General features: G+C 41.1%; 1 protein-coding gene across 1 annotated transcript; it reads left to right on the plus strand.

Annotated features, from left to right (window-relative positions):
* Positions 1 to 1,334: 1,334 nt before the first annotated feature.
* Positions 1,335 to 11,906, plus strand: LOC146317046 (uncharacterized). The gene is made up of 13 exons (XM_084734160.1): positions 1,335 to 1,485; positions 3,548 to 3,667; positions 4,815 to 4,877; positions 4,984 to 5,097; positions 5,194 to 5,307; positions 5,421 to 5,587; positions 5,698 to 6,358; positions 7,436 to 7,578; positions 8,902 to 8,962; positions 9,562 to 9,770; positions 9,846 to 10,032; positions 10,712 to 10,807; positions 11,664 to 11,906. Exons 1-13 carry the CDS (start codon positions 1,366 to 1,368, stop codon positions 11,811 to 11,813), a joined length of 2,205 nt encoding a protein of 734 aa, XP_084590286.1. The 5' UTR covers positions 1,335 to 1,365; the 3' UTR covers positions 11,814 to 11,906.
* Positions 11,907 to 11,939: the final 33 nt, after the last annotated feature.

The following is an 11,939-nucleotide window of genomic DNA, read 5'->3' on the forward strand; positions in this document are numbered from 1 at the left end:
TAGCTTTTTTTTTTTATCCCATTCTTTTCCCAGTTTGTCATATTTATCATGCACCCTCAGTGTTTCATACCGATGCATGAGATTCCCTTCAGTGTCAGAACACAGCCAGAAAGCCTTTTAAACATGTGCTGAACAAAACAAAACTACAACACAACTCTGTGTTGTAAACTGGTTCCTAAACGAAACTTATCTTACCTTAAACTGAGACAAGTTTCTGTTCCATGCAACCTTTCCACTGTGTCAAAGTTTCAGGATGGTTGTCTCCAACACTCTGCAGGGCTCATGACACCACAAGAGGTGAGGAGAAGAAAAAAAACTTTGATATGTTGTTGCAGTCGTTGTTCAGTTCTGTTCATCTTTCTTAATCTGGTTGAATACTGGAAAGATGTTTGTCAGAACTGTTCTGCTGTTTCCACATCTACAAGTGAACAAAGTGGGTTGGGGTCACAGTACAGTACACGCTGTGTTAATGCTCTGCTCTTAAGTTCAGTAATAGACTGTTGCTGCCCTCTAGTGTTCAGTTTAAGCAGTGCAGGCTGCTCTAGTGACACAGTCAGGGATTTGTTTTAACCATAAATATTATATTATAATGGATTGTTCCTTGGAGAAAATGTTTTTTTTAAATGGTATTTTTGCTCTTTTTTTTTTTATCAAAACAATATTTTAATCAAAACCCAAAATGTGAATGAAAGGATTTATCACCTTTTGGGGACTATTTTGAATCTTTCAGACAGCATATTCAGAAACTGTACATTAATCTCACAGAATGTATTTTAAGAAATGAAGAGGATTAAAAAAATATATTATTCTGACCTCATATTGATTTTATTTTGACCTTCTTTCTCTGAACTCTGATACTAATAAAGTCTCTTGTTACTGGTAATAGAAGAAAAAGGGGACAGAGAGGCTAAAAATGTGTTTATTTGTGTAGTTTCTACTGTTATAAAAAGCTGAGGAAGGACTTATCTTTTAAAACACTAATTTTAACTTGGACCTAACATAATAATTATTAAAAGCACAAATAAAAATTAAACTAAAGAACAGAGTGGAAAAAGTTTTTCCTGTACAGTTAACATCACCTTTAAATCTTCTAAGATAATATGGTGATATTTTATTTCTGTTAAAATCATAAAACATTTTGATCCAAAACTTTTCCAACAGATAAAATAAGATGAGACTGTTTTAGTCCTGAACAAAACTACAAAGAAAAGTTCCTGTGCCGTGACGTAACGTAGCTTCAGTGTCACGTGAACAGGTGTGTCAGATTTCACCTGTTCTCACCTGTCTCTGTGACATCACTCCCAGGTCTGTCTGCCTCTCTCTGTCTCTCTGGACGTCTCTGAGTGTCTGTCTTCACGTGTCAGGATGGGGAGCGGAGCGTCCGTCAGCGAGGGATCCCGGCCGGAGAGGCTGGAAGTCGGGGAGGCCGAACCAGAACCTGGCCGGTCCTCCACACCTGCGGCACAGAGCAACGCCACCCTGCAGGTAAAGGTTGGTTTCATCCAAAATGCACCACAGAAGAAGAAAAACATCTAGTTTGTCAGTGTCAGTGATGGAATGCATGTACTTTTCTCAAATAGTACTGTACTTACATACTATAAATGAATATTTCCATTTTATGCTGAACTTGGGAGGGAAATATTGTTCTTCTTACTGGGTACTTCTATACGTTATGAAAGTGTTACTTTTGGTACTTTAAGTTATTTTGATGCTTTAAGTATTTTTTTAATGCAGGACTTTTACTTGTAACAGTAGCATTGCTACTTTTAAATAAGTAAAAGTTTTTCTTTCACCTCTGGTGTTGGTTAAAAATCATTCAACATGATGGATCACTGTTTGTTATTATCCAAATGACAGGGTTATGGAATTAGAGGGACTGTTTACAAAGTGGTTATTTACATAATAGATGACAATTTGTGCAGAGTTCTGGGACTGAATCAGAGTTTATAAAGATTAATGTGTAGTCCCACAAGGGTCAGCATTAAGACCCAAAAACTTTTTATTTTCCACATTAATGAGGGTCCAAAATACTCCTGTTTCTAATTTTTGCAGATGATCCAAATATTTTTTGTTCTGATTAAGAGTATTTAAAGACAGTTACAGATGGTATGTGACGTGTCAAAGGCAAGTGGTGGTTTGATGAAAATAAAATATATATTCAAATATTTGAATTGCAATTAAAACTTAATTTATGTTTTTTTGTTTGTTAAAAAAAGGGTGGACTACAGACGTACCTGGAGAAAAATATGTTTTAGAGTTGCAGTTTTTAACAAAGCAAACTCTGCACTGTTCATTTACTCTTTCATAACAATGTTGCTTGAATATTTTTCAATTTCATCACATTCATGAGGAAAAAATATGATACTTCCTGAACTTATTGAGGAATGTTTCTGATTTGAGTATGGTTGATTTTTGTTTGTGATCTGTGAAAAGAAAAATATACCATCTGTATTTATGTTGTGTTCTTATTAAGAAAGTGTGCATGTAGTTTGGGTTACATTGTGTTGTTTTTGTGAAACTGAAATGTTTTTTCTTGTGTATTTTCAGGCAGATGAGGAGTCAGCGAAGGCTGAAAGTCGCACTGTGGATATTCAGTCTTTAAAGAGCGACGAGAGAAACATACAGATAGAAGAGGGAGAAGAAGAGGAAGAAGAGAAAGAAGAAGAAGAAGAAGAAGAAGAAGAGGAGGAGGAGGAGGAGGAAGAAAAAACAACCCAAACCATCCTGAATCCAGCTCCAGTTACTGTGAGCAGCTTTTTAAAATATTCACTCAAACATCAATAATTTATCTGTCATGTTATCATTACATGACTGATCATATTACAACGATCATGTATGTCATCTAATATTAATATGAGTGTCAGCTGTTATGAATATCACAGACTGAAATAATCCACTTAATCATTTATAGAGAAATGTTAAATTTACAGAATATTTCTTTTAATACGGAGAATTTAGTGTTTGGGGTCCATTCTTTTTGAAAATGTCCAGCATATTAGAAATATAGTCAAAAATAAATCAAACACTGGAAGAATAAATTTAAATCTGTGAGCACATATTAAATTTTATATGTCTTAACCCTTTTGGCTAATAAATATCCAGCATGTACAGCCACCAAAAAAGTTGAGAAGTGTGCAGAGATTTCTCTGAATCTTTTCATGATATTGTGGATTGTAGATGGTGAAATCTCTAAATTCCTGAGCCTTTCAAGGACGCCCCTTTAATACCCGGTCATGATACTGTCACCTGTTACCAACTAACCCGTTTACCTGTTGAATGTTCCAAACAGGTGTTTTTTGACCATTCAGCAACTTTACTACTGCAGTGCAAAAGTTGAGAACTTTGCACAAAAGTTTTTGAAAAAGATGAGAATCTTATCAATCTTTACACACCTCATATTCTGTTTGTATATTCTTTTAACTTTCCTACTTGAATTCTGTGCAGGTTACCTTTTACCGCCCGCTGTTGTCGAAGCAGTGGGGTGGTAGACAGGTCTGACGTTTGAATCGAGCTTCAGTTTTGTATTAATTCTTAACTCTGTTCTCAGGAAACTGTAGCTGAAGGTGAAGAAGTGTCTCTGGATTTCGAGAGTTTCCTCCACAACAACGGGACGCTCTACAGCTGCTTCAACCATCATGGAAACAGAGTTTATGTCGACGAGTCACAGGTAGGAACTCTTTATCCAGAATAAAGCACCAGTTATAGAGATGAATGCATTTTGAAATAAATACAATTAACATCTGTCACATCAGCTCATGTTCTGATGTCACAACTTCACAACTCAGCTCACTAGGAGAAGGAGAGGCAAATAAAACCAGACAAGTTTGGTGAAAAGAAAAAGCTATTTATTTGCAAAGAACATAAATAATTGACACAAAATACGAGACAAACTACATAGTGGAAAGAGTCTCTGGGTAGTGTCCATATCACATAAATAAATAATACCAAAAGAATTAAATGGTCAGTTTTGCATCGCAATTTTCATCTGAAATAAAACTATTAAAATTGTAATGATGTGATATTTATTGAGGTTTGTACCAAACAAATGTGTTATTTCATCTGAAGAATGAGATTTTTAGGCCAGGACACCTCTGCAGCACTACAGTACCTCATTATAATGCTGTTTTTTCTTGCAATTTGGTTCTGGTTCTGTGATTTGGATTTCACACTTTGAAATCCAGCTGATGATGCTGGTGCCATCTGCAAACTTCAAACAGACCTCTGTCCGTGTTGGGTGACTATCACACATTCTTGCTGGCAAACCAGACCCCACCCAAACCACCATAAGAATCTGAAGAAATATTTGATTTGGTTTGGGCTTTTTACACTGGATGCTCTTTGTGATGCACCTCTCCTAAATTTTATCTGGGCTTGTAATGGGCATATATTAATGTGGGCATATATTAATGTGCAGGTCCTGTGTCTGCACCAAGTGGACAGGAGGAGGTGTGGATCAAAGATGACACAAGATGGCAGCTTCATATCCCCAGATAATTATAGAGTTAAGTCGTGATATTGAGATATTCCAGTTTGCTTTGGAAGAACTGTGGCATCTTCCTGTTCCGTTTAACAAGATTTCCCCCTGAATCCGCCTCCAGAACCTGACAGTCTCTTTCACTTTGTTCCTGAATTAACCACATGAGTCTCCAAATTCAAGTGTAAAAAGAAAAGAACCAACCTCAAGGAAGAAAAAAGGATCTAAATCGTGTTTTAGGAATATGACCTTTTATTTTGGTTGTTAAATGTTGACTGATGAAGCTCAAAGTTCTAGTTTTGCCATTACTGATTCCTCATTGTTGCCCTGTCTTTACCAGAACCTGCAGCCATTTCCAAAGGAGTGGTACAGTCAGGGACATTTCATCATCACCAACAATGAGGTCTGTCTGTTTATAACTAGTATCCTGACAAATTAAAGTAATCTTTCACTACAAACTGCAAATTCAGCTAAAGTATACTTAAGTGTTTTGGTATTTTGTCCCTCAGGGCTCCGGTCAGCTGCAGACACCAGCCAGCAGCCAGCCGGCGGTCAGAGAGGACGATCGCACCAGCAGCATCTTCATCCAAGGCAAAGGAACCGTCATGACCTACATGTTTGAGGTGAGACAGCAGCTGGTGTCTCCATCTGACAGTCGCTCTCCTTTTAGTTTCATAATTTCTACTTCTGCTCTCTCCTCATGTTCTGATGTTTTGCAGGAGCGAGTGAACATCTGCAGGTTCTGGGATCCTCATTCAGGTGTCTGGCTGCTGCTGCCGCTGCAGTGGGAGATAAATGTCGAGTTCGTCAAAGCTCGAGTCCAACAAGTCATGGTGAGGAAGACTCTGATGCTGCTGTGTGTGGATTTCCTCAACATGTCTCTCTGGTTTGCATGGTATGTCTGAGTGAATGAAAGCCAGGGGGTGTGTTTCATTTCGTCTTCCAGTCTGCCCTTCCAGGTCTGGTGGACCAGAAGGAGATCACTGCGGCTCTCAGACAGTGTAACTACGACCCTGAAGAGGTCATCTCCGTCTACCTCACCATGTTTGGAGAAATCCTCCTGCAGGCGTCTCCGAGCGGAGATCACAACTACACCGACCTCAACTCCTTCAGGTCTGCAACAAACACAAGATTAGCATTGAAACTGATTTGAAGAAGTCTTAAAGTACAGCCACACTCCATTAAACTCATCACCATGACAACATCTGGCTTTAACCCAGCAGAGCCCTCCTGGAGCGAGACAGAGTCATTGAGGATCTGAGGCAGAAGCTCCAGAATAAAGAGAAGGAGGTGGACAACCTCTTTCAGAGGAACAGCTACCTGGCGAGGGAAGTCCGCTACCTGAGCGACGTCGTCCAGCACCTGAACCAGAAGCTGGCCGAGCTTGAGGCCGACCAGCAGGAGGCACGAGAGAAGATCCGATCCCTCCTGAACCGCCGCACACCTGCGGTGCCGCCCACCAAACCCGTCACTAAACCCGCTGTGGAACCTGGCCAACTGCGCCAGGTGAGCCGCCTGACCCGCGAGCTGAACGTCTCCAGCAAGCAGCTTCGATCCACAGTTCAGCAGGCGCTGACCGACATGAAGAACCAGCTGGAGCAGCTGAAGGGCGCTGCGGGGAAGCTGACCCAGGTGGAGCAGGAGGCGGCCGGGCAGGTGGAGGAGCTGCGGTCGCTCTACAGGAAGGAGGCGGTGGAGAGGAAGAGTCTGTACAACAAGCTGCTGGAGTTGCAGGGAAACATCCGGGTGTTCTGTCGCTGCAGGAAGACCGCGGCCTCCAGCTCCTGTGTGGAGAAAACTGATGACCAGGAGGTGGTGGTGGTGCAGAAGGGAAACAGGAAGAAGTTCCAGTTTGACAAGGTTTACTCTCAGAGCAGCACGCAGGTAAAGACTTAATACTGGACCCAGCTCTCTGATATTTTCTTGTGCACATTTAAGGATTCTCATTGAATCAGTGGTTCACTTTTTTTTTTTTAAACCTATTTTATTGACTGCTCTGTTTTATGGTGACTGCTGACGCCTCACTCCTCCTTACTGGCCGGTAAGGGGTGCAAGTCATCAAGAACTGCTAGGCTAAAAACAAGGTTAACCTCGTCTGTTGCCACTTTTTGGCCTTCGCTGTGGCTCAAAAAGTGACATCCATAGAAAAGTTTGGTTTCCGCATCTGCAGATCTATTCCATCCCTGATATTTTGCTCCACTAAAGTTAGACGCAATACCACATTAATAAATCCCTGTTTTGTTAGCTTTGCCGCCATCTTGACTGTCAGGGAGCTGAAGCAAAAGATACCTCATTAGCAGCTGCTGTATGGCGCCATTGTGCATCTGCATGGTCGCCATATTGAGGAGGTCAAGATCCAGTGGTAAACAAATGTGTATTTGAGAGCTGCAGACTTTACTACAAAACCAATTGTAACTCATTTAATTCTGGACCTGGCTGAGATCTGCACTCTGAGTGACCACTTTAGATGTGTTTAGTCTAGTTTAGCAAAAAGACTGGGGGCATGAGTGTACAGGCTGAACGACATGTCTGAGTTAAATAACACAAAGCTTACAGTTAAATCTTATCCTGCATGTTGTTAAATACCAGAGAGAAGTGTTGTTAATTTGCCTGTAGGGAAGAAAAGCAGTTGGCTTTAACGAGCTGCAGATCTTAACGAGCTCTGGGCCTTCATCAAGCAGCAGTCCTCCATCTATTAAAACTGATGGGTTTTTAATTTATTTGTTAAACGGCACATCATAATGTTTAAATGAAACATTATTTAAAGAGACAAGAACTGCGGGAATCCAGAACTTCTTTCTAATGAAATATTACATTACAAACATTTAAAATTTAATCTTAGAGATCACAATTGTGAGGAAAGAGAGATTTGTGAGAAAACATCAAGCAGCAGCTTATTCTTTTTTTCCTGATCTCCATCCAGCATAATCTCCATCTTCTCCTCCTCCTTCCTCTCTGCAGGAGGACGTGTTTGCAGGAACTCTGCCGGTGATCACGTCCTGTGTGGACGGATATAACGTCTGTATCCTGGCCTACGGACAGACCGGCTCGGGAAAGACGTACACCATGATGGGCAGCAAGGAGAACGCTGGAGTCAACATCAGGTCAGAGCTGTGCTGAGGTTCCAGAGCTGGGAGACGCTGTGCCATTTAAAAAAAATGACTGTCCTCAAAATCTGGACAATCTCAGGCCTTTGTTGACCTCCTCTGAGATATTTGGTGAGCTTGTGACTTATCTAGAGATGCAAGACAGATTTAGCGGCAGTGAAATTTAATGCAGGAGTCTAAATAGAATAAAATAAAACAATATATTGTGGCACAAGAGCAGCACAGAGTGAGAGACAGGAAGCATTTCTTGTTGCTGTGAGCCTTTTAATAACATTAAACACAGGGACAAGAACTGAAAAACACAACAGCCTCAGCAATACAGCTATACATTTTAAACTAGACTTGTTTAAAGGTATAGTTCACCCAAAAATAAAAATTCATTATCTACTAGTTTTTTTAGTCCACAGTTGGCATGTCGGGGCTTTAGGAGACTTGGATTACCCATGACAAGCAGGATGGAGGCATTTTTTTCTGTTTTGTGGACTAAATAAATAAACCCGACCTTCGATCACCATGAGAGTGAGTAGATAATGACTGAATTTTCATTTTTGGGTGAACTATCCCTTTAACTTCTGCTTTTGTTTTGTCTTTTTCTCACTGTGAAGTTGTTCATCTATGTCAGCCTGCATTGTTTACATCTGCTTCACCATGCAACCATGCAAGATCACGTTGTTAATGAAATAACGTGAGATTTTAGTTCCAGATCTTGCAGTGTGTGGGTGTTTGACATCTGTAAGGTTTCTCCTGACGTGTGTGGTGTAACCACATTTTAAAATCTGTTAGGATTTAGTGTGTGAGGCCAGTTCAGCACAGCAACTATCTCATTTATTTTGGTGTCAGTTCCAGGGCGACACCTAAATGAAGTTCTGCTAAAGTCAAGATCAAGTCAAAATATCGTCTGTGAAAAGAGCTGATTAGAAGCAGGTGACGCAGGTTAATAGATACCACTGACAAGTTTAGGCTGTTTCTCCGGGACAAAATCTGGAGAGGCTGAAGCTTTTATCGCCCAAACATGTTTAAAATTCCTCTGCAGTTTGTTGTCGCCGACCTTGGAACAATGACCTGCTGTCATTGGGGCCAAATGAGACTAATTGGCTCTCATTATGTGATGTGCCACCTGACAACGGTTCATCAATATGTGATGAGGTGAAGCAACAGCTCAGCGTGGACAGAAAGAGTCAGTTTACACAGAGAGAGGTCGAGTTTCGTGTCGGAGGGGAGACAAACATGAAGCTGTGCTCATTGCCGTCTCCTGTTACCTCACAGCTGCTCACAGAGGCGCCAACACACTGACAGTAACGTGTTTATTTGTGTCCTCAGGTCGATACGGGAACTTCTACGCATCTGTGCAGAGAAAGAGAACGTCTCCTACACTCTGAAGGTCTGACTCCGGATTTACTTACAGTTTATTTTCATGTGAGGCTCTGAAAATCAAAGTGATTCGGTGAAAATGAACCAAATTTGAAGGGGAAGCATGTCATAGGTCACCCAAACCTAAAATTTCCTCTCAGCCCACTGCTGATGTTTTTATGGACGCTCATTAAAAATCCAGTCAGTCATAATAATTAGAAACTTTCTCAGAACAATGATCCGTTAAAAGTGTTTTTAGGGGGAGTTTTTCCTTAATCTTTCAGAGGTCTACAGGAAGATGTGTTGCACATCGAACAAACTGTAAAACTCCCTGAGGCTGTGATCTGTGATATTGGGTTTTAAAATTTGACTTGACTTGACTTGTCTCTCAAAATAATGAAAACCTTTCTCAAGATAACGAGAAGTTTTCTGAAGTGTCTTAGTATCGCAAAGTATTGACTTGTTATTGAAAAGTAATAGTGACTTACAGTGACTTTTTTCCGCCACAACTGGCTTCTTAATGATATAAACTGCATGTTTGACATTTTTTTTGACATGTGTAACTTTGCCCTTAAAGGAAAAATTCACCACTTTCTCCAAACAGATGTGTGTACTTGTGCTTATTTTCAGATTTCCATGCTGGAGATTTATAATGACAGTCTGAACGACCTTTTGACCAAAAGCGCTGACGCTGCTCTGGACATCAGAGTCCACGGGAAGTCGGTGTCTGTCCCAGGACTGACCCAGATCCAGGTCCAGACCGAGGCCGACATCCTCAGCGTCATGGAGACGGGAGAAAAGAACAGAAAGATCGCCTCGACCAAGATGAACACACACAGGTGCTGCTCTAATGCTGACGCAGGAAGGAGTATCACTGACGAAAGTTAGAATTAATTGATCTTCTTCTTCTTCAGTTCTCGGTCTCACCTGGTGGTGGCGCTGGAGGTGGAGGGCTCAGACGAGGTGTCAGGACTGACGTCTCGCGGGACGCTCACCTTGTGTGATCTGGCCGGATCTGAACGAATCTCCAAGACGGAAGCTGAGGGTCAGAGGCTGGTGGAGGCAGCCGCCATCAACAAATCACTGACGGCTCTGGGACAGGTACAGCTCGCCAAAACTGAACATCTCAATCGCCCTCTGGTGGCTGGCTGCAGTATAGGTCATAAATATGGGCCCTGTTAGCGTTAGCATCAGTCTTTAGCATGATATGATTAATGTGCATATTTAAAACCCCCTTTAAAAGGGTGCCAACAGCCTGTTATTCTGAAACACCAGTAATCTGAAAAATGTCTCATGTCCAAACAGCCACTGCTCCAAAAATACCAGTCAATTATAACTCACACAACGAACTTAACTTAGTTAATGCAACAAACTGACATAAGTAACAGATTTAAATTAATCCAAACTGTAATCTTTGTGTATTCTCCACAATATATATGGCTTGATATTTTTTTTCACGATTAAAAATGTATATATATGTCATGATAATGGCAATATTACGGTGGAGGAGTTAGTTCCAAAAAAGGAGCGACTTCAGTAGTGTGAAAGTGGTTTGGTTACAAAAGATTCAACGTACAACAAACCACCATAAAATCTAAGAAGTGCAAGACGACAGGATGAATACAACAAAATGATTTTATCATCTGAGGCAGAAGAAACCAGTTCTGTCAGTTATGCTATTATTGTTTTTGGATTTTGCCCATCAGTTAAAGCAAAACACAAGGTAACTGCTGAATGATTGTTGAGTCAGGTCAAAGGTCGCTTGTTGTCTCTCCTTCAGGTGTTCAGCGCTCTGAAGTGTAACGCCCTCCACGTCCCGTTCAGGAACTCTAAACTCACCCACCTCCTGCAGCCCTGCCTCAGCGGAGACGCAAAGGTGAACACTGACACTGATGCAACACAACATTGTTATCCTCACAGCTGGCCCTGATGTAGCTTAAATAATCTGTTTTTATTGCACACATATAACTAGCTGTTCATTAATGATGTAAAGGTACAACAATAGTTAACTCAGGACCACTAGCTGCACAGCTAATGAGCTAATTAGTGAACAGCAGCAGCAGCTAAGCCGGTCTTCTACTTTCCATGTCCGCAAATGCACAAGGGTCCGCGTGACGTACATTTCATCATCAGAGGGTGTGTGTAGATTCTTTGCAGAGATCTGGGTATCTACAATTTGTTGTGGCTGCACGGGTTTGTCCTCACAGCCACTACAGATGCAGATCAACTCCAGAAAGTTCTACAAATAGACCTAATAGGCGACTCTGGTGTCTGCAAATGTCCATCTACATGTCAGAGTATAATCCAGCCTTTGCAGGTTACTCTGGTGATATGCTGCCCCCTGTAGGTTTAGAGTATGAGCTCAACGGGTGGCCAGTTCTTACATTTTGCACCTTTAAAACAGGCATAAACAAGCAAGCCTCTTTTTCATCAACAGAATTGATTGTAACGATATTAATATCACATTTTAGTACTAGTTTCACACCTCTGCGATGTCCTTTAGCTGTTTTTAAAATGTGAATATGGCTTTCAAAAGTAGCTTGTTTTCAGAGAAAGATAAAGGTATAAATTCACTGATTTCGATACCAATGTTGGATTACTGGATCTGTGCAGTCATACTCCTTTAAAGGCTAATCACCTGCATGTTCGTAGCATTGCATGCTAAAATGTTTACATATACAGCAAACTACATACAGTATCACTGACAGCTGTGTCCTGTGGTTTCTCTGCAGTGCTGCGTGTTTGTGAACGTGAGTCCAGACATGAAGGACACGGCGGAAACTCTGAGCACGCTGCAGTTCGGTTCCTCCATACGGCAGGTTTCACTTGGAAAAGCAACGCAGAACGTCGTACCCGCTAATAAAAACAAGACTGCCAAGTAGACGGGAGAGAAGAACCAGCCACAACGTTTATTTAACATTTACAGAAATAGTTGGAAGATTTTCTTTTTGTCTCCAGTGTGAAGTGTCACAGCTGAGGTTTCTGTTGCTTTTAAAACAGAGTAATTA

Source organism: Lutjanus erythropterus, chromosome 13 (assembly GCF_056507025.1).
Source record: "Lutjanus erythropterus isolate fLutEry1 chromosome 13, fLutEry1.hap2, whole genome shotgun sequence".
Lineage (NCBI taxonomy): Eukaryota > Metazoa > Chordata > Actinopteri > Lutjaniformes > Lutjanidae > Lutjanus > Lutjanus erythropterus.

Coding starts and splice junctions, on each gene's coding strand:
- LOC146317046 (XM_084734160.1), top strand. CDS start 1,366: ATGGGGAGCGGAGCGTCCGTCAGCGAGGGATCCCGGCCGGAGAGGCTG. Junction 5,308..5,420: donor CTCGAGTCCAACAAGTCATG/GTGAGGAAGACT, acceptor TTCGTCTTCCAG/TCTGCCCTTCCAGGTCTGGT. Junction 8,963..9,561: donor ACGTCTCCTACACTCTGAAG/GTCTGACTCCGG, acceptor GCTTATTTTCAG/ATTTCCATGCTGGAGATTTA.